This window comes from Balearica regulorum, chromosome 9 (genome assembly GCF_011004875.1).
Source record: "Balearica regulorum gibbericeps isolate bBalReg1 chromosome 9, bBalReg1.pri, whole genome shotgun sequence".
Taxonomy (NCBI): Eukaryota; Metazoa; Chordata; class Aves; order Gruiformes; family Gruidae; genus Balearica; species Balearica regulorum.
Genome location: NC_046192.1, coordinates 27,671,519 through 27,699,506, shown reverse-complemented (window position 1 = coordinate 27,699,506; position 27,988 = coordinate 27,671,519). Strand labels below are relative to the sequence as shown.

General features: G+C 44.6%; 1 protein-coding gene across 7 annotated transcripts in view; it reads left to right on the top strand.

Annotated features, from left to right (window-relative positions):
• The first annotated feature begins 7,022 nt into the window (after positions 1 to 7,022).
• Positions 7,023 to 27,988, top strand: part of LEKR1 (leucine, glutamate and lysine rich 1) — a 64,149-nt gene continuing 43,183 nt past the window's right edge. For 3 of the 7 annotated variants that reach the window (XM_075761701.1, XM_075761697.1, XM_075761702.1), the window contains exons 1-2: positions 7,567 to 7,746; positions 18,407 to 18,621. In XM_075761701.1, coding sequence (XP_075617816.1) covers positions 7,699 to 7,746; positions 18,407 to 18,621 — 263 coding nt within the window. In that variant the 5' untranslated portion in view covers positions 7,567 to 7,698. Of the gene's footprint in view, positions 7,356 to 7,566; positions 7,747 to 9,217; positions 9,299 to 10,985; positions 11,103 to 18,406; positions 18,622 to 27,988 lie in introns of those variants that run through there. The other 4 variants (XM_075761695.1, XM_075761698.1, XM_075761699.1 and 1 more) reach the window with 4 other exon arrangements.

Below are 27,988 nucleotides of genomic sequence, written 5' to 3'. Positions count from 1 at the left end.
CGCACGTACCCATGAAATGTAGGTTGTGCCTTGCCATTCCGGATTCCCTGGGCAGCAATTTCATATCTGGGCAACCTTCCAGTCTGCCCTCACTTGTCCCTCAGCGGCTGCAGCCTCAGTGGGCTCGCAGCAAAGAGGCGGCCATGGTGACATCTCCTCTCAGCCCAGCGCGACGCAGCCTCCCGCCCCGCAGCATCCCGCGGCGAGCCCAGGCTCAGCGCAGCCAGCCCCGCGCCTGCCGGGGAGCCTCTGGATTTCAGACCATAAAGAAGCTCGGGCAAGTTTTATCGCCATGGCGTGTCAATGTGGCTTGAAAATTGTGGCTGTACTTCACCAGAGATGGGTGCAAAGCTGCTGGTGAAATGTAATGTAAACAGGAAGAAAATATGCCTGTTCCCTTAGTGACTCCATAGTGACAGGGAAATGGCGTCCGATTTCACCATCATCTCCTTCTTCTCACGGGTCAAGTTGGCCATCTCTCCTGACTAGGCCTCCTGCTGTCGGGTGAGTAAGACGAGCTGGACTCAGCCCTCAGCAGCGCTTTGCTCCGCACGCCACGCCATGTCTCTGCCTCTGGAGTGCCGACCTCCCGCTTCTCCCTAGGGACGAGCTGCTCGGCAGCTACAACGTACACCATAGGCACCAAGCTCTGGTGAACAGCTGGACGTTAACCTGTCGTGAACCTTACAGGAATCAGCAGAACTAAGGTTGCTCCACACGCTGAGCCTCTCCTGGAGCCTCGCAAAGGGCACGCTGCTGCTGCTGCTGCTGCTCCTGCCGCCGCAGCCCAAGCCCCACTGGCATTATGAACACCTCTGTGCATGCACCTCTGATAACACACTGTAGTCACTGCTTGTGCTCCCAAACGTCTCAATAGCTTTTTCCAGGAGAAATGACAAAGAAACCTAGAGCTTATCAAGTGTTTTATCTAAAATTTCCCTTCTTAAACCGTTTAGGGTAATTACCAGCAGCAAAGAGATTATGTAAATCGCAACTTGCTGACAGAGACAGAGCTAAATTAATGCAATGAATTGTGGTGCTGAGCAGGTCATCATGCTCTTCCTCTGTGCTACAGAAGACCTGAAGCAACCACCTTGTAACTTCTGCTGATTTCTATTCCAGGCCTCTCATAAACCAGCTCGCACGATGACGGCGATGCCTGCCACAGTTGATTTAACTACACGAGCTCTCACGAGACGCCAGCTTGGCCAGCATCAGAGCGGCACTGCGATGCGGGTCACCTTCGGTGGCCACAGGCCACGACTGCTGAGCTCACGTTTGCTTCGTGCATTTGCTGATGGCAGAGCAGCTGGTCGTAACGGTGCACGGAGGTCAGGGAGCAGAATAGAGCGAAACTCGTTTGGCCGCCATCTACCCCCAGCTTTAGATCCCAGAAATAACCATTTTTGCACTTCCGTAAGTGTAAAACAGGTTTCTAAAACAGAGCAAGAAAAACCTGATTCTGTCTTATTTTCATCCGAGTTCCACACACCATGGTATAAGGATATGACTGTATTTTAACAACGAGGTTGTAGCAACAGCATGCAATCAACATACACATGGTGTTATCTCTTTGCGGGAGATAAATTTAAATTGTCAGGCCATGCCATGGAAATGCAACATTTGCATTTTCCTATCAGGATGTGCCAGGACATTACACTGCAATTGCATATCATGAGGTAATAACGTGGAGGCAGGAGTAGCCTAATCTACTGCAAAATATTATATGCTGTTACTTAGTATTTTAAAAGGGTGCCCATAGCATCAGGAGATGGAACAGAGCCCGAGAAAAGCTCCAGAACTGTTTCAACAGTAGCTATCATAACACCATCGCAGGGCTTGCAAACCCAGACTCTCCCCAGTATTCCTTACTCACATGGACAATCCCGTTCCCTTCGCCGTAGGCTGGGAGATGGGTGCATTAGTTTTGCATGCTGGATCTCAGAATGATGTAGACGTACTCATCTTGCCTCCTACATTCAAGTCACCTCACCATCCTCCTTCGTATTCTCTGCCCTCTGAACATCCAGGCTTACTTCATTTGTTTTCTCTTTATCTTTTCCTGTTTCACAGTGACTCCATAGTTCCTTCATCATTGCCTGGTATTTCTTCCAGTAGCTCACTAAAACTCTAAGTAACATCTGTCTTGTTTCATCCATTCTCACCCTCTTTCAGTGGGGAGGGCTTTGTGTGCAGTTTCTATTTTGGCAGGATTTTCAGGTTTTGTGGCTGTTTCGTTGTTTATTTTTTTTTTTTAAGCAAACAGTATAAACATTTTCCTCCCGACAGATTGTGTGTTTAAATTAGGAAAAAGCAGTGGATGGGAGGAAGGGGAAAGATTTATGGGGTTTCTGAGTTCCCGTGGGAGTTTCCTAGCAGGCCCCTGGGAAACTGCTGAGTCCTGCACAGATGAACCTCACCCTCATGGTAAAAGTTCTGTTTTGCCCGAGGATCCACCATCACCATCGTCATCGTCCCAGAGCATTAGGTGATCTCTTAGATATGCTGGGCCCAGGCCCTTGAATGCTTTAAAGATAAAGAACGAAACCTTGAACCCTTTTGCACTGATCTCCCAGGGGTTCGGGCTTTTGCTTGGTCATTTCCTCCCCGGCTCACGTCCTGCTAGCTGGCCGTCTGTGCCCTCTTGCCCTTCGTGCCTGTTCCTAACCGCTCGACTGCTGGAGCTGCCCCTGCGCTCTGTATTCCTTTCTCGCTTCAGCCTCGTGCCTGTGGCGCTTTTCCTGGCACCCTTCCCAAGTCCTCTTGCTGCCAACTCAGACTCAGGACGAGCTTCTTATATTCCCTTTCAAATCCTTCCTATCGTGGCAAATAAACCCACTGTCCTCTACACATACACTCCTGATATTAGCCTTGACAGCTCTTCACTTCTGGCACTCAGCTGCTGCTTAATCATACAGATTCCTTCTCTGATTCACTCTGTGCTCTCGCGGCCAAAAGCTTGACTTTGATTTGGCAATGTCACAGCAGGAGTACTGGGATCTCCTCCCTTACGATCGATTCCTGCCTCGCACGCCCCACTGTCGTTAGCACGCTCCTGTTTCGTGCTGCCTTCAGAGCCCGGTACTATCGCCTCACCTCTATCTTTCTGCACAACCACCAGTACCCTGCCCCGTGACACTGTTCCCGATTTTATCATTTTCATGCTGCTTTGGAGAGTTTCTATCCTACTGCTGCCCCTTTGCACAGAACGACCCACCTGCCCTTGACTCCCAGGTAGCCCTCGCGTTCAGATCCCTCCTCCAAACATCCTTCCGCCGAGACTGCTCTCCCACCACGGGCTCGTCCTTGTGACATTTGCAAAGGCTTGGGAGGGGAGGGCAGAGCAAACCAAACAGATCTAGCAAGCAATATAGCTTGAAAACAGGAACTAACGCGATGTGCATGCAGCACCAGAAATAACCTCGTTGCCATACTCCGTGCAAGCCCTGTCCTTCCCTTGACCCTTCCCTCTGCACGTCTCCTGCCATCTCTCCTCCTCGTGTCAGCCTCCGCTGTGGGCCCCAGCACTGGGACTGCTCCTGCTCCTCTGCAGAGCCCCACGCACCTACCGCACGGCAGGTCGGAGCGATAAGCGCCTCAGCTCTGCCCTAGCAAAACAAGTGGAACTGCCAGCAGCTTCCCAGAGGAGTTCTTTTCAGACAACGCTGCAAAACTCTTCCCTGCACTGGTCTTTGTATTGAACAAATGCAAGGATGGCCGAAAACAAGAGGGCTGGGACAAAAGCATGACTTTTACCCAGGAAATGTTTGCAGGCACGCACACCAGCTCACCCTCACCCCCCCCACCCCAGCCGGTCTGGCTTTGTGCGAAGAGGGTGCTCGTGTTTATCAGCCTTTTCCCTAGCTGCCCACTGGCATGGACTTTGCTCCTCCGGGTTGGGATTTCTAAGCAGCGGGAGGCTTTCCACGTGTGTTTGGGAAGGTACAAAGCCTGCTGGAAAACAATGGAAATAGCTGGCTTATGACTGCTGCGTGTCACGCACTCGTTTCTTGCCTGTTCGTTTGTCCTTGGAGTTGCTTGTGCCGCCTGGAACCTGATCCCGAGCGGTCCCGGTCATTCAGGCTGGCACGCACACCGGCCTGCCGCCACGCCACGTGGGCGAGACGCGGCCGGAGTCCGGCACGGCCTCCCTGCCCTGCGGGAGCCAGAGCAGATGGAGCCCTCAGCCCGCCGGAGTCCTGAGCCACCTCTGAAGTGCAGACCAGGGCGCAGAGGCCATGACAGAGTGGGGATTTGGGTGGGGGGCCGCTGTAGAGAGGAGTGTGGTGGGAGCAGCCTCTCCCGTGCTGTGCTTCCCCTCAGGGACCCTGCCTGCGTGGCGCCTGCCGGGTTCCCCTCACCTCCAGGACCGGCTCTCCTCAGTCACAGAATCACACAATGCTTTGGGCTGGAAGGGACCTTAGAGACCCCCACGTTTTCTACATACCCAAAAACCCCGTCCCTCCAGGACAGGACCTCCTCAGTCCCCCCAGGACTGGATCCTCTCACCACCACCCCCAGCACAGGTTCCCCTCAGCACCCCAGGGCAGACTCCCCGCAGCCCCTCAGCCCCGGCTCCCCTCAGCACCCCAATACCCCCAGCACAGACTCCCCCCCCCCCCCCCGCACAGACTCCCTCAGGGGGCGCGGTCGGGGAGGACGCAGTCACCGCTCCGCCGCCCTCCCTGCATCTCCCTGCTGCTGCGTGACGGCCGCCTTTCCTTCCCCCCCCCCCGCAGCGCCGCGGTGATCCGCGCTGATCTCATCGCCGCTCCGCACGACACCCTTCCCCGGCACGTTAGGCGGCCATCGCGTGAGAGCCGCGGGGCGCCCGGCCCGCCGTTCCCCCCCCCCGCGCCGCCACCGCCGCCATCACGCAGGGGGAACATATGCCGGCAAGGCGCGGCCAGGCGCCCCCCCCCCCCCCCCGCCCCGATCAAAGGCGTTGCCGTCCCCGTCTCGTTGTTAATGCCGCTCTTAATTAAATACCTCCGCGGGGGGCGAGCCGCCCTTCACACGCAATCCCCCCTCGCCCCCCCCCCACCAGGGTGAGCCCCGCCGCCAGCCCACAGGCATCGCGTGGGGGTGGGTGCAACGCGCTGCCCCCCCTTGTACTTTATATTTCATTTATTTTTAACCCCCCCCCAGCTCTTCATTCTGACCTTTGAGCGCATGCGATGGGCGAGTTAATGTTTGCGCTGCAGGGCGACGACTCGGGTGACATTCCCACACACACACACCCCCCCTTCCCACGCGAGACACCCTATCTGCACCCCCCACCCCCCACCCCCCCCCGTTATCCCCGACCTCGCGTTGGATCACGAAGAGGTTAAAGGAGGTGGAGGGGCCGGGGGGGGGGGGGGGGAGGAGAGGGAGAAGCTGGGGCATGCGGCTCCGGTTGCTGCCAAACCGGGGATTAACGATGCAGCGCAGCACGGAGGTCGGCACGCAACGTGGAGCGGGTCACGCCGGCAACACACGCGAGGGCTGGGGTGGGGGGGGGGGCAGCCACCCGTGGGACCGCGCTGCAAAGCCGGGGGGGGGGGGGGGAGGGAGGGCACCGGGCGCCCGTTCGGGCGCCCGGTGCCCTCCCTCGCCCCCCCCCCCCCCCCCCCGCTTTGCATCCCTCTATCACAGCGAGCTACCCCAGATGCATACATTAAATCAGGTTAACAAGGCCAGTGGAAGGTCGCCTTGTTTTTCATGATGACCTCTTTCCAGTTTTTAGTGGCTGTCCCTAACTTATTTTATTTGGGGGAGGAGAGGTGTAGCTTTTTTTTTTTTTTTTGTATAAGGCTTGTAGGGAATGCTTTGGGCATATAGGAATTGCTTTGGGCACATAGGGAACACTTTGGGCATATATAGGAGTTGCTTTGGGCATACAGGGATTGCTTTGGGTGTATAGGAATTGCTTTGGGCATATAGGGAATGCTTTGAGCACGTAGAGAATGCTTTGGGTGCATAGGGATTGCTTTGGGCATATAGGGACTGCTTTGGGTGTATAGGGAATGCTTTGAGTGTATAGGAATTGCTTTGGGCATATCGGGAATGCTTTGAGCATGTAGAGAATGCTTTGGGCGCATAGGGATTGCTTTGGGCATATAGGAGTTGCTTTGGATGTATAGGAATTGCTTTGGGCATATAGGGAATGCTTTGAGCGTATAGGAATTGCTTTGGGCATGTAGGGAATGCTTTGGGCATATAGGGATTGCTTTGGGCACATAGGGAACGCTTTGGGCATATAGGAGTTGCTTTGGGCATATAGGGATTGCTTTGGATGTATAGGAATTGCTTTGGGCATACAGGGAATGCTTTGGGCAAGCTGGAAATCAGCTCTGGGAGGCGAGCAGCCCTGCTGAGCTCACGGCCCCCCATCCGGAGCATCACGCGCCTGCGCCAGGTTCAGGTGCAGAGGGATCCAGGCTGTGGGCTCCCTGGCAGGGCACCGTGGGGATGAAGCAGATGGCCGCTGCGGCATGGCTGATGGGATGCGATACAGCCGAGCCTCAACAGCAACTCGTTTATTCGGCCCGCGTTGAAGGGGCCGCACATCAAATAACCAGCCGTGAAAAGGAGAGAAGGGAAGAACATGAAACAAATCCCACTGAAACGGGGTTATGCTGAAAGCTCCAGATTCCCACATCTTTTCCCGATTTATCTGCGTTTATTGCTTTGCTGTGAAGCGCAGCGGGTTTGCGGGGCCCGCAGCGGGTTTGCGGGGGGCTGCAGCAGGTTTGCGGGGGGCTGCAGCGGGTTTGCGGGGGGCTGCAGCGGGTTTGTGGGGACTGCAGCGGGTTTGCGGGGGGCTGCAGCGGGTTTGCGGGGGACTGCAGCGGGTTTGTGGGGGGCTGCAGTGGGTTTGTGGGGGGCTGCAGTGGGTTTGCGGGGGGCTGCAGCGGGTTTGCGGGGGCTGCAGTGGGTTTGTGGGGGGCTGCAGCGGGTTTGCGGGGGGCTGCAGCGGGTTTGCGGGGGGCTGCAGCGGGTTTGTGGGGGCTGCAGCGGGTTTGCGGGGGCTGCCGCCCGAAGCGGTGCACAGGCAGGCCGAGCCCCCGACCCGCTCTGACACGGACCCGACCCGGGGGCCTGGCAGGGAAACCGGGTCACCATTTTCGCCTTCCCCCCGCCCCGCAGAGCCAGCCCCAGCCTTGCCGTGCCGCTCCTCCCGTTCCTAGTTCCCAGCCGTCCCTGGCCGGTTCGTTGTGCCGGGCTGGGGGTGACACGGACCCTCAGCCCCCCCCCCCCCTTTGCGCGGGCCCAGGCCAAGGGCGGTCGCTCCGCCGCGGGTGCGCGCATCCGCCACGTGACGCGCACGCGCAGGGCTGTGCGCCGTTGCCGTGGTTACGGAGGAAGCCGCGGTAAGAAAATGGCCGCCCCGGCTGCCTTCCCTCACCCTCCCCCCCCCCCCCCCCCCCCCCCCCCCCCCCCCCACACACCGGGTCGGGGCCGCCTCCCACGGGACGGTCCCGCAGCGGGTCGTCTCGTTCTTTCCCTCCCGTCCCATTCCCCCGCCGCTGCCGGCAGCCGCGGCCCGTCCCCGAGCAGGCGGTGCGGGTGTGGGGAGGCCGCGCGTGGCATGCGTTGCGCTTGCGTTTCCGCGCGTGGGGCGGAGGAGACGCGTGTCCCGTTGCTGACGGCAGGTTCGGAGCCTCCCCGTGACCCCCGGCAGCATCCCCCGCCCCGCCGCGGAGTCGGGAGGCCATGGAGCGGCACGTCCCCCTTCACGCCCTGCCCGAGGAGATTCGAAAGGTACGAAACGGTGGAAGTACACACCCCGCAACGTTTGGAGAGCAGGTCCTGCCGTAACTCGGGGATATCTCACTGGCCTTTGAACACTGGTGCGTTATCTGGTGCGTTTTGGGCCTGGTTTGAGATTGGGTGTGTTCTAGGTTTTGTCAATACACCTGAAGAGTAATTACGCGCTAGCGCTGTAGGAACCCTGTAGAGGAACCCTCTCATCCTGTCGCGTCACTGCCAGGTGCGTTTCAGCTCTTAGCCCGTATGGCTCGTTTTGTTGCCATAAGCTTGGAATGACTGCGGAGCGGAGCGTGTAATTGTTCCCGAGGAGTGTCAATACAAACAGGAACAGAACATTCCCCTTCATCTTTTCTTGCATCTTCTTTTGGTTGTGTGAGGCTGTTCTTCTGTTTGGGATTATTACCCAAGTGACGATGCTGCTGTTTATACGGGTGAACTTTTGGGGAGGCTGTTTATATGGGGTGACACACGTAAGCGGAACATGAGTCACTCTTTGTAACACTAAGTTTTTACTTTGGCAACAAAACACCATGCTGTCCTCATTTTTTGGTATGCGCTTAATAATTCACAAGTAATTTAGAAGTTTTATGTACTTAGGCTAGCACAGCCTGGAGAGATTCTCCCTGGAATAGTCCAGGAAACCGTGGAGACTATTTCTGAGCCATCATTGATGATTTCTGAGAATTCAAGGATGGCTAAGATAGCCAAAGAAGGAAGGGAAAAGGAGTACTTGCCCTTAAAGAAGGGCAGGGGAAGAGCCTGGGAAATGTACAGACTCATTAGCAGATGTTTTGGTAGCAGGGAAGATACCAGATATGTTTGTTTATTTAGAAATTAGTTTGCAGGCATCAACAGGATAAGGTGGTTAGCAAAAATCAGTGCAAGTTTCTCAGAAAAACACTTGTGCCAAATTGTTAGCTGAAGTACATCAGGGAATCGTTCTGAATCTAGTACTGCTCAACGTTTCTAGTAATGGCTTCAGGCTGTAGTTCGGTGGCACTTCAGCTGCCTGTCTTTCATTTGGATCAGCTCCCGATCTGGTTCCTGATCTGTGCTACACGTAGGCTAGCGCAAGGAGGAGGCAGGTGCGAGTGCAGGCACGAGCTGGGAACAGAAAGGGGGCGACTTTATTTCTTTCAGTAGGACTGCTGGTGTTTGCTGGTTTTCATGGAGCTAGGATCTTGGATTACGATAAGGAATACAGTGATGCCAGTCTGGGAGGGGTTGTGAGCACTCTGCCAACAGCAATAAATTTTACATTCTTAGTAAAAATAAGGCATATATAAAATACGTAGTAACTGATTAAGCTTCCTTGTCGCTTGCTGGACCTAACACTGAGGTCTATGATCAGGCCACAAGCAGAATAATATTAACAAAGTGATGTTACAAAGAAAGCAAGTATTAAATGTATTAGTATAGGAATTGCATGTGAAACTCGAGCCTTTGTTATTCCTCGTTTCAGGGCTGTTGAGGTATCAGTTCTGAGCTGCAGGCTTTAAGAAAAATAACGTGACTGATGGAAATCTAGAAAAATGCAAAAATGGTAAAGTGCTTAAAAATCCTGTTGTTCTGGGAAATGGTAATAGAACTGGGTTTACTTATTCCAGAAAATGCACAAGGGCACAGTAACAGCATTTACATATGTAGGAAGATGGTGGTTGTCCTTCAGCTCCAGCTGCAAATTGATCTTCTCCTCACCTTTCTGGACTTGCTTTGGTTGAATGTTCTGGAACTCCAGGTGCAGGGGTAGCTGAGCGCTGGAGCAGCTCACCCAGGGCAGCTGTGGAATTCCTCTGGTGGTACTGTGGGGGATGAGTAGGGCAAGCAAGCTTTTGCTTTGGAGTGGAGCAGTGGGCAGCAATCTCAAAAGATCCCTTTCACTTCTGCGGTACACCTTTAGCGAAAAGATCTACAGGCGGAAGGCGCATCGGTACTTTTAGATATGTCCATGAATAGGCTTATGTTCCCGTCCCGTCCGACCCTGTCACCTCAATGTGAGATATGTGAGCTCTAAGGCAACAGCAGCCCAGGATTTTGGGATCAGTTACGTGTCGGGGTTTTACATATCCTTTGCTGCTGCTCATCTCTTCACTCAGCTGACTTGCATTTTAGTTGCAGTATAGTTACAAGATACAGAGCTTGATTACAAGTCATTCTCACAATTTCCTGTCCTTGTATTTTCTACCTTTTATGTACACGTGTTCTTATTCCCTTCACACTCTCTGCTTGGATTTTATAGCATCTCCTTTGGAATCTTTCTTCTAGATTGCTCCTAACATAAGCAGTACTTGTGCCAGCTGTAGATTGCTCTGCCAAACCAAGCACATACTCTCAACATGCAGCTTGCAGACCGAAGGAACATGTGTGTGTCTGGAGGGAATATGTTAAGCAGCTGCAGAAGGAAGAATATTCACTCGCTAGGTGCTGCTTTGAGTTGGCTTGCTGAAGGTTGGGTGGCAGTGCTGACAACAGATCAAGCAGTCTCAAAAGAAGAGATGCAGACCAGAGCTCTCATCATTCCTCTCCTCTGGGCTCCTAGCAGATGGAGCTTCACAAGATGTTCATCGATACTTGGAGCGGTGACATTGCTGCCTCCAAAGCTGCACTCTTCTAGAGGATGGTATGGAAGGCAAGGGAGCATTTTCTATCACCCTGGAACAGCCTATTCTGCAGGCTGTTCTACTGCCAAAGTCTGCCAGAGGGGAAGACCTGTCCGAGTAAAGCTGTGGATGTCACGGCAGAAGTTGTATCAGTTGACCGTTTGCAGACTGGGTCCAGTAGGTGTTGCCCACTATGTTTATTAAAAAGTCCTTTAAAATGTAGAGGGGAAGAGATTTCTTGGTATTTTGTTAATGAAATGATAGATATGAAGGGACTTAGATTCTTCAGGTTTTGATCAATTTAGAAAAGTCATGAAAGAATTGTAGATGGCCCTGCTTCTTTTTCTCTCTCTCATTCCTTCTACTACCTTCATACTTCTTTCACACAATATGCATTGCAAGATGGCTGCAAAATGAAAAAAACCCAACAGGTAAATATAAGCATCCACATGTCAGTCATTAACACTTATATTTTTGTATTCACAGTTGCATACTTCTTAGAAACTAAATACTAGTAGAGATCTAAATCATGGTTTGTTTCTAAGGAAAATGACACACACACCCCCCCCCCCCCCAGTTATGACCTTGCCTGTTAGCAGTTTGGTTAGCTCACTGAGCAACGTTTGTCAGTGTTAGAAGGCAGCAGGAGCCTGCAGGTTTCGAAGGAAGCTACGCTACACGGCATGGGGGTGCCGGTGAATGCGGAGAACAGCTGCTGTGGTTTTGGCAGCAGACACAGGAGAATTGGTAACTTCCCAGGAGGGAAATCGCCCAACAGCAAAGTCCAAGCCGTAGCTTCTGTCCTCTTCTGTGATGGTTTTTGGGGAGGGTATTCTCTACCTCTTAGCCTTATTTTAGGGATGCTTGTCTACTTCTGGGAAGTGATGCTTGCAGATATGGTGTGCCAGTTAGTAGGTGCTTTAGGTAATTGAGTACCACTACATTTTCTCTAACTGTATTGTTGCAGGACTGTAGAAAGAACTTTGGAGAGATCACTGGCTTGTAATGCCTACTTTTTCATGTATTTACGTGTCTTAAAGTTTATGCCATCAAACTCAAGTCCGAGCGGTATCGTAGAGCACAGGATCATAAAAAAGAAGTTAAGTGTTTCCTTTACTCCAGCATTATGGATGTGTATTTTTATTGGTTGAGATCTTTTGGGGTTGGTTTGTTTTGGGGTTTTTTTTTCCCTCAAGAGAAAAGACAAATACCATATTGCACCTTGCTGGTTGACTGTCGGTAGTGGTAGACAAGTCTCTTATATGCTTGTGAACTTACTGAAGTTCTGGTTTTCACCATTGTTGTTGTCTGTTCTTGCGTTGCAAGTAGATGGAAAGATGCAGTTTTACCCTGAAGATCTTACTGAAGTGGGAAGCAAAACAGCAGTGAAATGACCCCAAGTCCTCAAAGTACCAAACAAAAAGTTATATTTAATTTTATATTTTATTTGGCAAATAAATAACCTTTGCTTAAGATAAATCATAAAATTAATTGTGCACAGGATGCCCTTACAGTAGCAAGAGAACTACTACAGTAGTAATTCTCTCACCCTAGAAGCTTAAGAAAGCAAGCAGAACAGGAACTTTGAAGCTGTGTTATACATCAGTACAGAACGTTCTGTGGTATCTGACTATCCACAAAACATCACGTACGTTACTAGTAGCAAGTGGTTACTTAACAGATTTGCCGCATGCTCTATAGATTTGGCACATTATGGTATCTTTATGAGCTTATTATGTTACCTTTAATTTTTCTTGCTGTCTTTGAACCTGGAGTTACTTTCTTAATAGGTTCTTACATCGTTCCAGTTGCGTTAATTGGCTAAAGAATCTGTCCCATCCACCAAGACTAGCTTTGTAGAAGTGAACAACATAGCTATGTACTTAGTACTTATAATATAGATATCAATGTGGATTCAGAAGCAGCAGCATTTCCATTCATGCCCTCCAGATGAACACGGTAACACTTACATGCAGAATGGCAGGAGGTCCTGTCAGAGTCCTGTTGTCGTGTACCTTATGAATGCTTCTTAAGATGAGGTTCACAAGTTGCCCCCATGCCCACTGAGATTTTCAGTATTTGGCTATAGACTAGGTGGAAAGCTCTCAACGGTGACCTGGTTAGCCATGGATCCATAGTTGATTTGGGAAAACCAGCTCCCAGATAGTAAAGGCAACGTGCTTTGTTACCACTGTGTATTGCAGCATCAGAGGATTCGTGAAAGTAGATCTTTGGAACTCGGTTAATGTTCTTCTCTCCCTAGTGTGAGAATTCTGGCGTCACTGGCGGTCACCTAGGGTAGCAAAGCATTTTTATCTCTTGCTATACTTGTAAGGCTGGGGCTGTATTCACTGTATTCAAGCTTTTGTACCCTTTCTGCAACCAGCGTCCAACTACGTTGCTAGGAACTGGAGGGATTGCAGTCTCTCTTGCATCACAAGTTGGATAGTAGCTAGGAGGGGCTTCCCAACAGTTGCAACTACGGATGCAAAGAGTCAGTATTTGTCGCGCAAAGATATGGCTAACAGTGGGCTGAATTATCTTTTGTCTGCACAGGCATCACATCGTGTCGCAATGTACTGCGGTTCAGTTTGTAAGAACTCTGTGCTTTGTATTGCGCTGGAGAGCTGGAGTGTGCCGTAACACATCCTGAGCGAGCTTACGAGTGCCAGTAAGGTCTGCACAGCCTGTTGGACACGTGTTAGATATTTGCAGGGCTTGTATGAGTGTGTGCAGTTACTAGCCGTACAGCACAGTCTTTTATGATTCATTAGTCTGCTTTACTCACAGGCAGGAAAAAATTAAAGCTACCTGAAATCTGAGTATTATTTCCTGTCATCACAAACTGATTATTTCAGGGCATGCTTTGAATGAAACTTTTGAGAGCTTCTCTTTTTACTACAAGCCTATTTCTACACTATTCATATGTATTCAAAGCAAGTACTGTGATTTTTATTTTGCAACTGCTATTTTATGGAAGTGGAGCAAATAATTATGTATGCAGCATGGCTTAGCATTGCAATCTGTATTACTTTCTGAGTAGATGCTGACTGAAAACTTGACTCACAATAATTTTTTTTTAAAGAAGTGAAGTTTCTACTGAGAGTCTTAAAAATCTTTCTTTGAAAAAAAAAAATTTCAATTGAATAACTGTTCAGTTTTGCATGTACAGCTGAAGACTTCACTTTCTTCCTAGAATATCAACTGTGTGATTTCTGTTTGTGTGATAGGGATTAGCTAGTTTGTCAGGAGAGGGACAAACATCATGAGAAAAATGAAAGTGGTATGGCAGAGGAGTAAAACAGAAAGTAGATAAGGCAGAATCAAGTAGGGGTAGAATAAAACAATACGCAGATATAATTTAAGAGCACCTAGCTGCAGCATAATGATTTACTTATGTTATATGTTCTGGAATTGTATGTATTGTTCTGCTATGAGTATACTTTGGACAAATAGTTGTTGTTGTTATTTGGCCAGTCCTTGCTAAAGCAGTCTCAGTCCTGACAGAGAACTGGGGAGGGAGCAAGAGCTGTTAATACTGCGTTACGTGCCTGAGGAGCACCGGGTGATGCAAGGAGGATGGCGAGTGCTGCGGTTCCCTTAGGCTCTCCCTCCCCTGCGCTGTAAAATTAATGTGTAAGGAATACATCTGTGCTCATGGCTCTATGTTTTTATTTCAGCATTGCACAGAAACATATTCAAAGCTTTTTAAAAGAATCTCATTAATTGAGGACTTCAGTTCTGGCTTTTAAGAGTCATGGTTATTTATTAGCTGCTTGTAATGGGTTATTTCTAGCATAAGTGATCCATATGCTGGATGTTGTAATACCAAGGCGCTGCTAAGTGAGAAAGTAGACTATTTTTCTTTTAACAAGAATTTAGCTCTATCGTGGTAACTTTCGCGGGTGGAATCTGAAACATCAGAGGAGAATAGCCCTGCGCAAGCTGATGCTCCCTGTAGTTATTCGATCAAGTCGAAATGATGTAAATTCCTGTCTTGTCATTCAAAAAGGCTAAAAATGGTCCAGACCACCAAAGTAAATTTTTTTTTTTTTCTTATAACTTATGCTCTGCAAATGCTTTCAGTACGGAGTGAGGCAGATGTAATTTGAGTGACTATCCATCTTGGCTCACTTTTCCACTTGCCATTGGTAGCTAAAGAAATCTATATAACCATGGAATAATATTAGTTCTTCCAAAACCGAACGCGGCTCTGAGTTGAAGCTACTCCCACAGGTCCTGGAGTGGAACAGCGGCTGGAATATCACAGCTACAAACGCTACCTTGTGATATGGTTTGTTCTGGACATAGCTCTTGTCCTTTCTTTATGGCATATGGTGTTATGTGTATCAGAACTGCAGCTCAAAGTCTTACGGATCAAACGTATTCCTGGTTCGAGCACTTTGTCCTCAGTGAGTTTGTTTCTCTTTATGTTGTTATGGTGCACACAGTACTGTTGTGCTAACTCAAACAGCAGGGATTCTTAGTATCCCTCTGTTGGCTTTTCAAGTCCTGTTTGCCCCGAGTTTTCTTGTCCAGGCTGACCCAATATACAATACTAAAATTACCTTCTGGTTTTGAGGGTTTTTTTTGTTTTTTTTTTTTTTAATTCCTAATTGATTTTTTTCTATTTGCTGCTTATTCTCACCACTAAGGACATACACAGTCCCCTTTGTAGTTAGAGCTCTGATAGTTTCCTTTTATAGTCCTTCCAAACTCTGCTTTTCCCCTGACTTTTTCCTGCTTTGCATTTGAGAAGATGACAGCAGTCTTTCGATGAAACATAAATAGTGAAATGTGGAATCTGAAAACATAAATCATTGTGTCTGTAATACACATTCTTAGTGGTTACTCAGGGATAATATAACTTCAGAAAAAGCAGCTTTATAAGCATAAGAACTAATGAAAATTTACTTCCCACAGACTTTTGTGTAATGGTTGATCAACTTTGGTGTCTAAGATACAAGGTCTAATGGAATCTTTTCTCCTGGACAGACCATTCATAAGGCGTTCTCCTATATGGATTATCTGGTATCTGATAAGAACTGTGCTCACGCTTGCAGAGTCATCTACAGCAGGGAACTTAGGAAGTCTTTATTGCCTCCCTGAAAGTCTAAAACTTAAATATTTCTGCCCTCAGTGTCAGAATTGGTTATAAATAACCAAACATTCTTGTTCACAAATTATTGAAGGGTGACAACAGAGAAGTACACACATAGAGTAATGTTATTTCTCTCGGAAACAGTGCAAAACCTCAAAACATTTTGTAAGTAGTCTTCAAAGCTATAAAATGCTTTCTGGCTCTGACCTTTAAATTGGTGTAGCCCTTAGATAGCTTTGTCATTATTTGGCTGAACAAAATCAGCATCCACAGCTTGACAGCATTTCTCTGTGAGAAGCTTCAGTAGCTTCTGAAAAATGTCCAACTTGCTCAGGAATTTTGGGGCATCATTTAAGTATCAGTGAGGAGAACTTGGGTTGCGATGTTGACAATGCAAGAGATAGGGAAAGAAAAAAAGAAAGAAAAAGGAAAAAAAAAAAAAAAGTCCTGCTTGTGCTTTGACCACTATGGGCATGAGAGAGGAAGCTTGAATTTAGGATGAGAATTTAGATTAGCGCACCCGTTATTCTGTCCAGTCCTGGCCTTGCTCTTTGGCGCTATTCACTGCCAACTGGATCCTATTAATTTTCTAGGCATATTGGGCATACATATGCTGGATTTAAATTAGTTAGCTTGCTTGTTGATGTTGCCCTACTGCAGCATGGAATTTAGTTTGGGCTGGCTTGCCTGTTGAGCATCACTCAACCCGTGCCACATTCGTTACTGGTATTAAGAAGCTGCTCCTTATACTACAGATAGGTATTTCCAAACTAGGTCATGCCTACAGACAGTATATTGCAGTGGTTGTAGGATAATTGTGAGCGTACAGAAGCAAGGTTCTGATTAAAAGACAGACCTTTCTTTCCTTTCTGTAGTAATATAAAGCCATTAGGTTGTCCTGTGATTTTTGGCTGTGTAGCAAATACTTTAAAAATCCAACCTGATCTGAAGGCCTTTCAAGTTTTTACCTCACCTGAGGAATGGACATGAAGAAGAACAGGAGCCGTTTCCCACTAAGTCCAGATGGATAATATTTATTGTTCTATGACAATTTATTTTTAAGTTCAGTAACAAAATTGAATTTGAAAACGGAAAAGTTTTAGTACTTGCATAAAACATTTTCAGTTCAGGACCCCAATTGTTTTATTTGTTTTTAATCCTGGTACCCAGCAAAATTGCTGTAACTGTTTATTTGAAAGACAGCAGTGGTGGTGCTGCAAGAGAGCACAATGTTCTTTTGGGATAAGAGCCCCCCTCCTGTGCTCCTTAAAACAGCTCATTTTGTTCTTTTTTCAATATAGTAATTTTAGTGCTTTGGAACTTTATGGTAGTTATCCTGAATAACAGTTTCATATTTCCAAGCACATTTTGCAGCTGCCAGGAAAAATAAACTTGCATTTTCAGCTCATTCAGAGCAACTGTAACTAGGGGTGTTTTAAACTGGGGCAAAACTAAGAAATCGGAAAATAAAGCTTGGCCTGGTTATTCCAAGGCATCCTGAAATATAATTTTTATCAAGCTATGTTTAAAGTGCTAAAGATTATTGAATCATGGGATAATGAGTCTTTAGTTTATGATTTTTGAAAGCTTTTTTCTTTCATCTGATTTTTTTCAATTTATCCCAATGTCTCTAAATGCCTTTTTTTTTTTTTCCGTAAAACAAGGGTTTCTTACATTCTTTGACTTAAACTGTTTGCAGTTTTCCAGCTTCCTGATTTTCATAAGTCATTGTGTTAAAATCTTTATAACAGGTGATAATTGCAAGAAAGATTAAAGCGTGTCTTAAGCTCTCAGTACACAAACACACAACTGCTCTTCCAGCTACCACCCATTTTCTGTCTTTCATGTCTCCAAACTTACCAATACCTTTTTCTATTTGGTGCTTTGAGGTTGTTTCTTTAGCTGTATGGTCAGCGTCCTGTGGTCTAGTCTTAATTCTAACCATCTCCTCTCAAGTGCATTTATGCTGTGACCCAAGAGCAGGGTAAAGCCTGTCGCGTTCAGGGATCTCGGATCCATGCTGGTACGCAGACGCTGACGTGTTGGACCTTCTGGGCTTGGTCTGGCTGATTTATTTACTTGATATCCGTTTCTTGTGCAGGTTCAGTTCTGGGTTACTTGTAAACTGAGCTTTTCTTTTTCTTTTTTTTTTTTTTCCCCTTGGAGGTGAAAATGGTTAAAATACCCAGGATTAACTAATGTACTGAGTAGGAAGTACAGATCAAAGTCAGAGTACATCTATCTGCTCGTATTTATGAAGCCTTGCTTACTGCAAAGCTTAATAATTTAATCACTTAGAAAAGTATGCCTCTCAATTTAAGAAAGGGTCTTTCAATTAGTTGTGTATTATGTACTCTGTTGTCTGGGTTTTTTTTTTTTAATCAGTGATGAATGCTTCATACCTAGGAAATGGATTACGTTTTCCACAACACTCAAGTGCCATGAACGCTACATCATAATAATTAGTCCCTTACTCATTTGAATTATTTTTGTAAAGATTGCTGGATTACATCATTCTATTTGCTATCCATTTTTCATCTTGACTACTTCAATTGTGTATGAGTTGCCAAAAAACCACAGTAAATTACACTTTTCTGGCTCAGGCGATCACAAATTCATTAAGGAGATAACTTTGTAAAACACAGCCTTTTATTTTAAATTATTACATCAAACATAATTCAGAGGTTCTGCAGTTTACAGTTCCAGCGGGAGATCCCACGTAGTAAATTGCATAGTAAGCAAAGGTACTGCTATAACTTGATTTCATTTTCCTAATGTAGAATTTTGTCTTTATTATTTGCTAAAGCAATAACATAATCTGATCATAAATGCTCCAGAGCAGTAAATGGTTTAAAGTATTCAGATTTGTTGTTGTTATTTAGTGTCATTCAAGGCTTTTCTTGTTCAACTTGTTTCTTGCAAACAATCTTACAATTTTATCTTTTTCTAGATGTCCCGGGATGAGACGGTGTGTAAATACTGTGGAGTCAGCTATTTGATACTTCATGAATTTAAAGTGATGGAAGAAAAAGTAAAAGCAATGGAAAAGGAGATTAAATTTTATGAAGGAAGTATAGAACGGGAAAAAGGACTTCAAGCAGAATTGCAGTCTCTTTACCAAGACCTTGAACACTATCGAGCTGACAGTGAATCAAAAACAGAAAGGTCAGAGCATATTATCTAGTCTGATGTTTATTCTCGTGTATGTGTATTAGGTAATTTCATTCCAAAGAAGTTTAAAATACAAATAAGATTTGTCTGTCTTCTATCAGATTTAACACACATATTGTAATACTTAATTTAAATAATCTTTCATAGTATTCTCTGGAATCAAGTTTTAAATTCTTTAATAGTTTAGAAGCAGTGAATATATTTAAAGTGAAAGAAAGGCCAGAAGATGTTTCAGAGGTATTTCCCCTGCACACACTCCCAAAGGGAAATGATCAAATATTTAATCTTATCACTTTGTAATAAAAATATTTAGACTATTTTAAATTAAATTCCACAGTATTGGGAGTTTTACAGTTCTGAAATTTTTACTTATTGTCTCATTGTAAGATGGTAAAGAATTATCAGTGTTCCTATCCTGAGGAGCTCACAGTTCACTCTTTGGAAGGGTTGATACAGAATGCTAAAGCAACGGTGAAAATCTCAGTACTGCTTGTGGTGGCGTTCCTCAGAAACAGGAGGTTGGAAATGCTCACTGGCAGGGGTGTGAAGGGCCCAATTAAAGGGGGAGTTCTGTACTCTTAAGAGACCTCAGAGCAACACTTATTTTAGGGCACAATGATTAGAACCTTGAAGTGTGTTCTCTTTCAGCTCCTAGTTACACGCTTTTGTTGTGTTCTACTTCTTTATCGCATCATGATAACTTTAAATTTAGAACAGGAAGTCGTACTTCAAAAGTATTTGTCCTTTTGATGGGCCTACGACACAGCTTTGGTTCCTAAACCTTCAGATTGGTACACCAAATGTAAAAGTTAATGTTGGGGTAGACATGAGGAAACAAAACATAAAAGGAAAGTTTCAAAGATGTTTTTTTCCCCTCTGCCCCTTCCTTCAATCATCATTTCGCTGTGAGCGGTGTTCCGGAGGCAGTCCGCAGCAGGAGTGTCTGCAGAACCTGGTGTCCCCGTGTCAGGTTTGGTGCCACCATAAGTAGAGAGCCATCGGGTTCTCGGCCGTGAACTTCAGGCTAGCTTGCTAGCTTTGACTTGTCCATCCTCGGTGGCTACTTATAGTGGACAAAGAACTTGGATGGAGAGGGAGATTGTGGTAGTCCGTATGAACTTTTTATGGTATAATTAGCTTTATGGGTGGGTTTTTAGTCTTATTTTTGCTGTAGAATTTCTGGACTGTTATATTTCTGGTTCCTAATTAACTTTCTGTTGCTTTTATGCTGTTTTACCACACCGTAACAATGTGACGAATTTCATAATAACAAATTGCATCTTTTCTGCACTGTTCTGTGAAAGAAATCCAAGAATTTTGGCCTCTTCCAGACCTGAAGAACTGCCCTCCCTTTTTTCACTCTGGTCTTCTACTCTTCATAGTCAAATTTAACATGGATACTCTGTGCTGGTTTTCTGTACCCTAATTTTATATCAGGATATTTTGGAATCTATTGGTATATTCCACTGATTGTTTAGAGTAGGACTGTAAACATTTCCAGCTGGCTAATAACAGATACTTTCTAAAAATGCAGTTGCTGAAGTTGGCTGATAGAACCCTGTGGTATAAACAGGGACATCGGAAGCTTCTTCGTAATTTCTTGCTCATCTGAATCCAACTGTCAGAAGCTTTTTGTAAGGATGAGATTATAATTTTAATTGTCAGTTCAGTCATTTTGCTTCTGAGGACCCCCAACGGGGGTGTTTCGTGCATGACTGACTCGTGCCTAGGAGCAGGTGATCTAAAACTGATACCCCAGGGCATCTTGAGTATTAAGGTGCTCTCAAGAGACGACTGGAATGCTTTGGAAACGCTACAGAAGAAACCACTGCAGCTTGTCTACAGATGAAGCACTCAAATCCTTTTTTTTTTTTTGTGTGGGTTGTTTTTTTTTTGTGTGTGTGAATCACTCCAATACTGTTAAGAATTTAATGTTACTACTAATGGATTTAGTTAGGCTTGTGTTTGGTAATATTACTAGTAAAAGATTCATTTTAAACCACACAAATTCACACAAAGTTGAACAAAACACATATATCGTGTTGATCACACTACTCCTATTGTCTCTTGCAATATTTTTTTATGTTTGAACCGAACATTCTCCACCCCCCCAATATTCAATGTTTTGTTTGGTTTAACATCGTATTTTTGAAGAATGCATTTGCTCCTTGCTCCTTTAATGGCTCGGCGTGGCAGTACTCAGTGTGTTAGCAAATGCAGTGACAGCACGTTGTTCTTGTTGAGGATCATTTGCCAGAGGTAAACTTAAAATTTTCATTTAGCTGACTTTTTGTAGTAAACCTGGAAGAGTTAATAAAATTTTCATCTCTGCGGTTTTTTTTCTTCCCTAAGTCTCAACTTGATTTAAAACCTGCTGAAATGAAGTGGAATACTTTCAGTAAGCTTTCATTCAGGCCATAAATCAACTATTGTGCCTTGTTAAGTAACTTGACTAAATATTCCTTATCTCCTCTTTACTATCCTGGGCCTCTCGTTACTTTGTGCTGTTGGCATAAACTAGCTGTTCAACATACTATCTTCTGGCCTTGCAGGGTTGACAAATCATTTCCTCCCATATGGCAAATGTGTATCAGAAGCCAAATGTGCCTTTTTTTTTTTTTTTTTTTTTTTTTTTTTAAATCTCTGGTAGACCAAGAGATTTAATCTGTCTTGTTAGGTGCAGACTGTTTCATTTTTATATTCCTTTTAGGTTGAAGTATTGCTATTGTTTGTACCTGTGGTTAACCTTGAAAGCCACCTGGGAACCTGAGCTTTTGCAGAAATTTGTTACCTACCCTTTGGGATTTCGTCAGAAGAAGGGGAACTAACCATCACACAGTTAACTACACTGATTCAAGTTAGCTATTCAAGTCTTATTCCTCTTAACCTGTTAATAAACTCAGGAATTTCTCTGGCAGTGCCTTTTGACATTTGTGATGCTGCATGAGGGGTACACTGTATTTGTGGTCTGAATTTGGAAAATTCTCGCAATATTCAATATAAGAAATATAAATAGATTTAAATACTAAAGGTATAGTGGTACTGAATATCATGAGTGTGACAAGGAACAAAAATTTTTACGATGTTTAGACATGTGAAGAGGTATACAGGTATCACATAGCAAGTCTTATGTCTAAGATCCCTTGTAAGTAGATTCCTGAAAACTTTTTTACAAATCTAGCAGGAGGAGTTACTTGTTGGTTACTACCATGAGACTTATGCTCCAGGCTCATGCATGTAGATGTTGAAAAATTCATCCATAAATAATAAAATATTATAGATAACGTAAACCTCACATTTTAACTTGTGGAACCTGTATTTTTCCGTATTTATGCTTTTTTGTGTGTGTCGTCTTGAGTTTGTTAGTTCCTACCACAACAGCAAAACTTAATACCATGGAAAATGCTTTGTTGTTGAATTTGCCTAAAATAAATCTTCCTTTTTGCCACATGATTTCTTAGGAAAGCAACAGCAACTACCTGACTTGATAAAGTCTAAACTTGTGATAAACCCCTAAAGTGACTGGGCAGTGATAAGGGCATGCTGCTCTACCCTTAGCTACAAACCTACACGGCAATTTGGTAGAAATGACGTGTGATTTCTTGTCCTAGGAGACTGCAAATGCTGGAAATGGGGAGTGGTACATGCTTTAAGAACTCTGTCACCATTTTAAAAATAGGTTTTGAAGGGAAAGAACACAAGGCAAAAGGTCACTTTAATGGATTTATTTTTTTATGTGTCTGTTTCTGTTGAATATGTAGTGATAAGGTGGGGTTGAGTTGGTGTAAAAATCACCAAGAGCCAAATCTGGATGGAATAAAGAGGTAAAGAACTAACCTCTTCTTTTCTGTATGTGCTTATGGGCAAACAGTCCGTTATTCTAATTATATGCTATCATATGTGGGTAACCTGGGAGACTGCACATCTTCTGACTGCTCTAGGAAGCGTGACTAATGAGCAAGACGTTATAACCACTGTGGAACTGTGATGTATTTTCAGAATGATATTGGTGTGTCATCTAACCCATAAGAAGAAATCGGTTCACACAGTAGTAAATGAGTGTTTTTCATCACGCTGCAGATGTTCTGAGCGAATCTCAGGTGTGTGTTCCTTCAGCGGCTGCTTGGCAGAGACAAATAAATATAACAAGCTGCCGAGAGGTATCAGCTGGGCACAGGATTCAGTGAGTCCCTGGGCTTCCCACTCGTCATTTCCTAGTAAAAGGAAATAGTAGTGGTTTTCACTGTAGGGAGAATGTAGAGCATGCCATAAGTGCTGGAATTTTTCTGTCTCTTTATGCATTTAATGCTCCTTCTAGGTAGCTCAAGTTGCAGTGTTAAGAAGCGCACAAGAGCTGGTCTGTGCTTGGAAGTGCCGTGTGTGTGAGTGTTCTGAAGAGAAGATATGAAGTTCACTAAGAAATAGCGTCTTCAACTTTTTTTTATTGAATCTGTTTTATAAATGATAATTTTAAGGTGTACTTATTAACCAGGAAAAATCAGAATTTTGTATAATGCCCAGGTGTTTTAATACGTTCTTTTTAATACTTGAAAACTGATCTGTATCTTCTGTCCTGATGGTGTCATCATGATGACTCAGATATGGCTCAGGCTTGTGCGGAGAGCCAGCAAAAGGGCTAATGGTGTTTAGGTGAGACCCCGGTACTGTGTTCATCCTCTGTACAGCAGTGAACTGGAAAAAAAAAGTCACAGACAAGTCTTGTCACAGTCTCAGAAAGCCTTGGGGAAGTGATCTCTCCCCGTTAGATTCTTACGTAAAGGATGTTGAAGCCAGTGCCTTCCCAATAGGGTACGTGCTCTTTGCTACTGACTACCGATAGCTCAGTCCCACTCTTGATGTGTTAAAATGCTGGTGGTTCCAGTTTTGACAAGGGTTTATCTATTAACATGATTAAGTGCCAAGATTGGTTATTAATACACTCGACAAATTTGTTCACAGAGATAACTATCTTCTGAACTCAGAAGAGTGATTTGTGAGGTGCAAAACTCTGCAGTAATGCTCAACCTTTTCCCAAATTCTTGATGAAATGAACTTTCTTTTGGTGAGAAAAATTCCTTATCTGGAAGAGGCTGAAACAGCAGTCAGTGGAAAATGCAAAAGACAACATGAAAACTACAATTTTGCTTTCATGCATATTTTTCATGTATATTTCATTAAAAATATTTTCATATTTAATAGGTAAAATTAAAATTTAAAGTTACATTTAAAAAGTTATCACAGGTTTTAGCATCTGAGAATCATGCCGCGTAATGCAAAAATGGCCTTGAGAGCAGTTTACTGACTAGAATGCTCCAGCAACAATTCTCCATCGGTGTAGGCGTGCCTCCATGAATGGCTGACTTTGGAAAGTAAAAGTAGTTCATCTCCCTCAGTGCAGGTTTTTGGGCAAGGTTTGTATCTTCAGTTCTTTCTCTGCTTATTGTTGGGACAGTTTATATGCTGCGGTTCTTGAGGTTTTCCATTTCGGTGCTCACAACCATCTGCAATTACGGGACTAGTCCCTCTGCTGTGCCCTGGCTGGTTCCAACACCGAGTCCCTGCTCAGCATCACGTACAGCGGCAACGGCCGGATTTACTCGTTTACTGGGGGAAGAGTTCAACAGGTCATTGTATAACTGAACTCATTGTGGACAGCACGATCACGTATGAGAGATTGATGTAACGCTTAGGTATTGTAACCTGGTTATGGTATTCAGAAATTGTCAGAGAATTGAATTTGTGTTTAATATCCTGTATTACACAGTAGATGTCAGAAAATGGCATGCTGCACACTTGTTTAAGTTTTTCTTTCCTCTAACGGGTGGTCGCTTATTTATTCACACTCTAAGCTTGAGTTAAAACTTCCAATTGCTTGGGTATAGAGAGTTACTCTCCATTTTGTGACCGCCGGTTAAAAGCAAGAATGCAAGAACAACCCATCAAGAAGTTTTTAATAAAATAACTTTTTATGCCTCTGTTTACCTCCACTTTATAATTTAATGTGAGACTTGTAAGCTTGATCCACAGTTGTAAAATAATTCTGAGCGTAACTGTGAAGCCTTAAATAGTTTCTTTCAGTCCATACTCGGACAGAATGTCTTGCTGAAATCTGTAGGGGTTCTGCTTTATTATCTTTCAAAGTGAAATTTGAAAGTTTTGTGGTTATTTACTGAAGAAGGTTAATATATTGTGTGCACGTGCGTACAGGACAAGGTGTTCTGGAGTTCTCTATGGCCACAGAGTGATGACACTTGGGTGGGACCAGGGGATGAACTCAGGCTAATCCTTGAATACGGAGACACCTATTTTCTCTTCTGTTCTCGACTGCCTCTTGCACTTGACTCTGCTTTTAAGACTGCAAAAGGGGAAAGTGGCTACCCTGAGAAAAATCTGGGGTAAGCGTGTTTGACCATGGCTGCGTTCTGAAGGATTCTCTCGTAAAGGGAAGAGGTGAGTATGGGATGGATGAAGGTGGCTTGCTGCTCTAGATCACTGGATTTGAAGGTTGGGGAGCTCCTCATCAGAGGGAAGATATGGAAAAGAGATTTCATGTTTGGCAAGAAGGAAGCGTAGTGAAAAGATGGGTTTACTCAGGTTGTGATTGTTTTAGAATTCAGAGGAACAACTTAGTTTCCATTTGCATTCAAAGATGTAATAATGTATGTAACAGAGTTGGCTTCATCAGCAAGATACTTGTCTGGTTTGAAAAAAAAAAAATCCAAACACAGGCAATGAAATGTATTTGTATTATGTTAGGGAAGCGCAACATGTTGTCTTACTTCGTGTAATTATATGGTCTCTATTGTACCTGGAAAGTCTTGAAACCAAGCAAACTTCTGTTTGGGAAGTATACTCAAACATACACCTTGGGAAACTTCGATATGAATTCGCTGGTGCAAATTTGTAGTATAAGTAAAAAGTCACCTATAAATTTGCCTTGGCATCATTTCTTTTTTATGCACTTATCAAATTACTCCTAACCTCATTTTTTTTTTTAACTGAATCAGTATAACTCTGCTGACTTCTGAGAAGTTATTCCTGAGTTACACTGCTCTGACAGTACTGAGTATGACTGCTCTGACTGAGATTATGTAAACTGTAATTACTGTAAATGAAATTAGTAGCTGGATTGGTAGCTCTGGGAAATGGAATCTCAAAGACAAGTTTTGAAGCGCGTGTGACAAGGCAGTCATCTTTCCATTGTTGTTTTTCAGACCTGTTTCAGAGATTTACCTTTGCTGGAGCAAAAATTATCCAGACTGTCTTCATAATACATCTTATATTTCTGCTGAGATAACAAAGATAGGTAACAATTAATGCAAGATTTGAAATGACTGTCAGCCTACGTGAGCCTTGATAGAGACCTTCACAAAGAACCTCTTGATTGGTTGTCAGAGATCATTTTCCTTTGCTGTCACGTTGGGCCGTATGCCAACCTGCAATCCAGAGGTGAATGATTCTGTAGCGACACGTGAAAACTATTAAATAGTCTTGTCTTAACTTGAATAGTCTATGCTGAACAGAATATAAAAAAGATAATTATGAAGAAGTTTGTGGATGATGGGATGTGCGGTGAGTTTGTGCATTTCATACGTATTCCATGCCAAATTTATGAATGAATACTCAACTTCTTCACAGGGATGCACACTGACTTGCCTGTTGGAAGGAACGCAACATGCTGAAACGAAAACAAGCAACTGTTGGCTCTGAGCAGGTCATAGAGTTTCATGGAGCTGAAAATACTGAAGTGAAACCTTTTCATTGACAGTATGTTCCAGCCTTCTCTGGGCATACTGTCCCTGCTCGCTCCGGGCAACCAGGGAGGCAATTGCTCACTCAGGCTTAAACGGGTGCTACCGGGACTCGTAGAGGGGCTGTGTAGAATATAGCCTGCAAAGACTGGGTTATTTCTTCTGATCTTAGCTTCTGTGAAACGCAACGGCGTAAATTTGAACAACCATGGTCGTTGCTCTTAGGACAATGAGTATATTTTTTTTGCTGGCAAGAATCCCTTGCAAGATTTGCTTTATTTTCTCGTGCTATTCTTTTCATTGCCAGCGCTAGTAGTTAGCACGTTATAATTCAACTCCCACTCTGGGCAGGCTTCCTCCTGTGTTCACTAAGAAAGTATGCTGGCTGCAAGGATAGGATGTTAATTTTCACAGTTCATGTGAACTGTAGGACGGAGGACGAGATCGCTATGTTCTCACGATTCTCTCTTAATGCCAGCATTTAATGATCTATTGCACTTTTTTCCTTTGTGCTAAATACCACCAAAATAACATGTTTATTTTTCTTCCTTCTTATGATGATGAGAGTAGACAGAGTGCAACTGTCTTGTCTTCTCCACCTGTTCTTTTGTGTGCGAATGACCAGAACATACTGATAATGTCCCTTTGTGCTCCAAGGCTGCAGTTCTCTGCTAACCTCATTATATCAGATCTCGGGAATGGAAAGAGGAAGAAAATGTGTCTGTACTTATTTGCAAGCTTCTTTTTAAACTGAAAGATCGTCAAATACTGCCCATTTGGGAAAGAATAAGAATAGAAAATGAGCATCCAGTTTTCCATGGACCCCAAAGTTTCGATTTGTTATTGTTTGATGATAAATTGCCACGTTTTTCCCTCAAGGTGTAGTTAACAGAATATATCACCTGCAAAACCAGATTCGAATTTATGTAACTGTTAAGGGGATGGACTTTTCCTTGGTAGTCAGTGACACCAATCTGATTCCGCTCCCAGATGTGATCAGACAGATTTTATTCTCTCCCCTCCTGCCCTCCACCTCCAGGACGTGTACAGGTGGGCGTGGGTAAACTTTCCTAGCGACGTAATGCCAGAAATGTCTTCAGGGTTTTTATAAGTTTTATAATTTTTTCAGTGATCACAGTTGAGCCCAAGCAACTTGCTTTTTAACTAGCAGATGTTCAGCGTTGGTTTTGGCAGAGCTCTACAGATCCAGGTTTCTTTATCAGGACTAATATTTTCTTGAATTTGCATTTTGATGCAAATGTCTTGTAGGTGATCTATCTGATAACAGTAACTAAAGCACTCTAATATTATGGCTTAATTTTTTTTTTTTTTTTTTTTTTAATAAAAATCATTCTGATTTACTTTTTAAAATTGAAGCAAAGGCTGATGTAATGCTTCTGCCATCCTTTGGTTTTGTAAAATATTTGTTGATTCAAGTATTATTTATTTACTCATGACAATGAGTCACCAGTAGACAAATAGATCATTTACTCTGGTTGCAGTAGGTTAACGGTAAGTGCTGAAAACTGACAAAGGGACTGGTTTTTAACAGTTTTGTATCATTGTAGTTGTACTTTTGAGGGTGGAAGACTATATTAGCATGGTTAAGC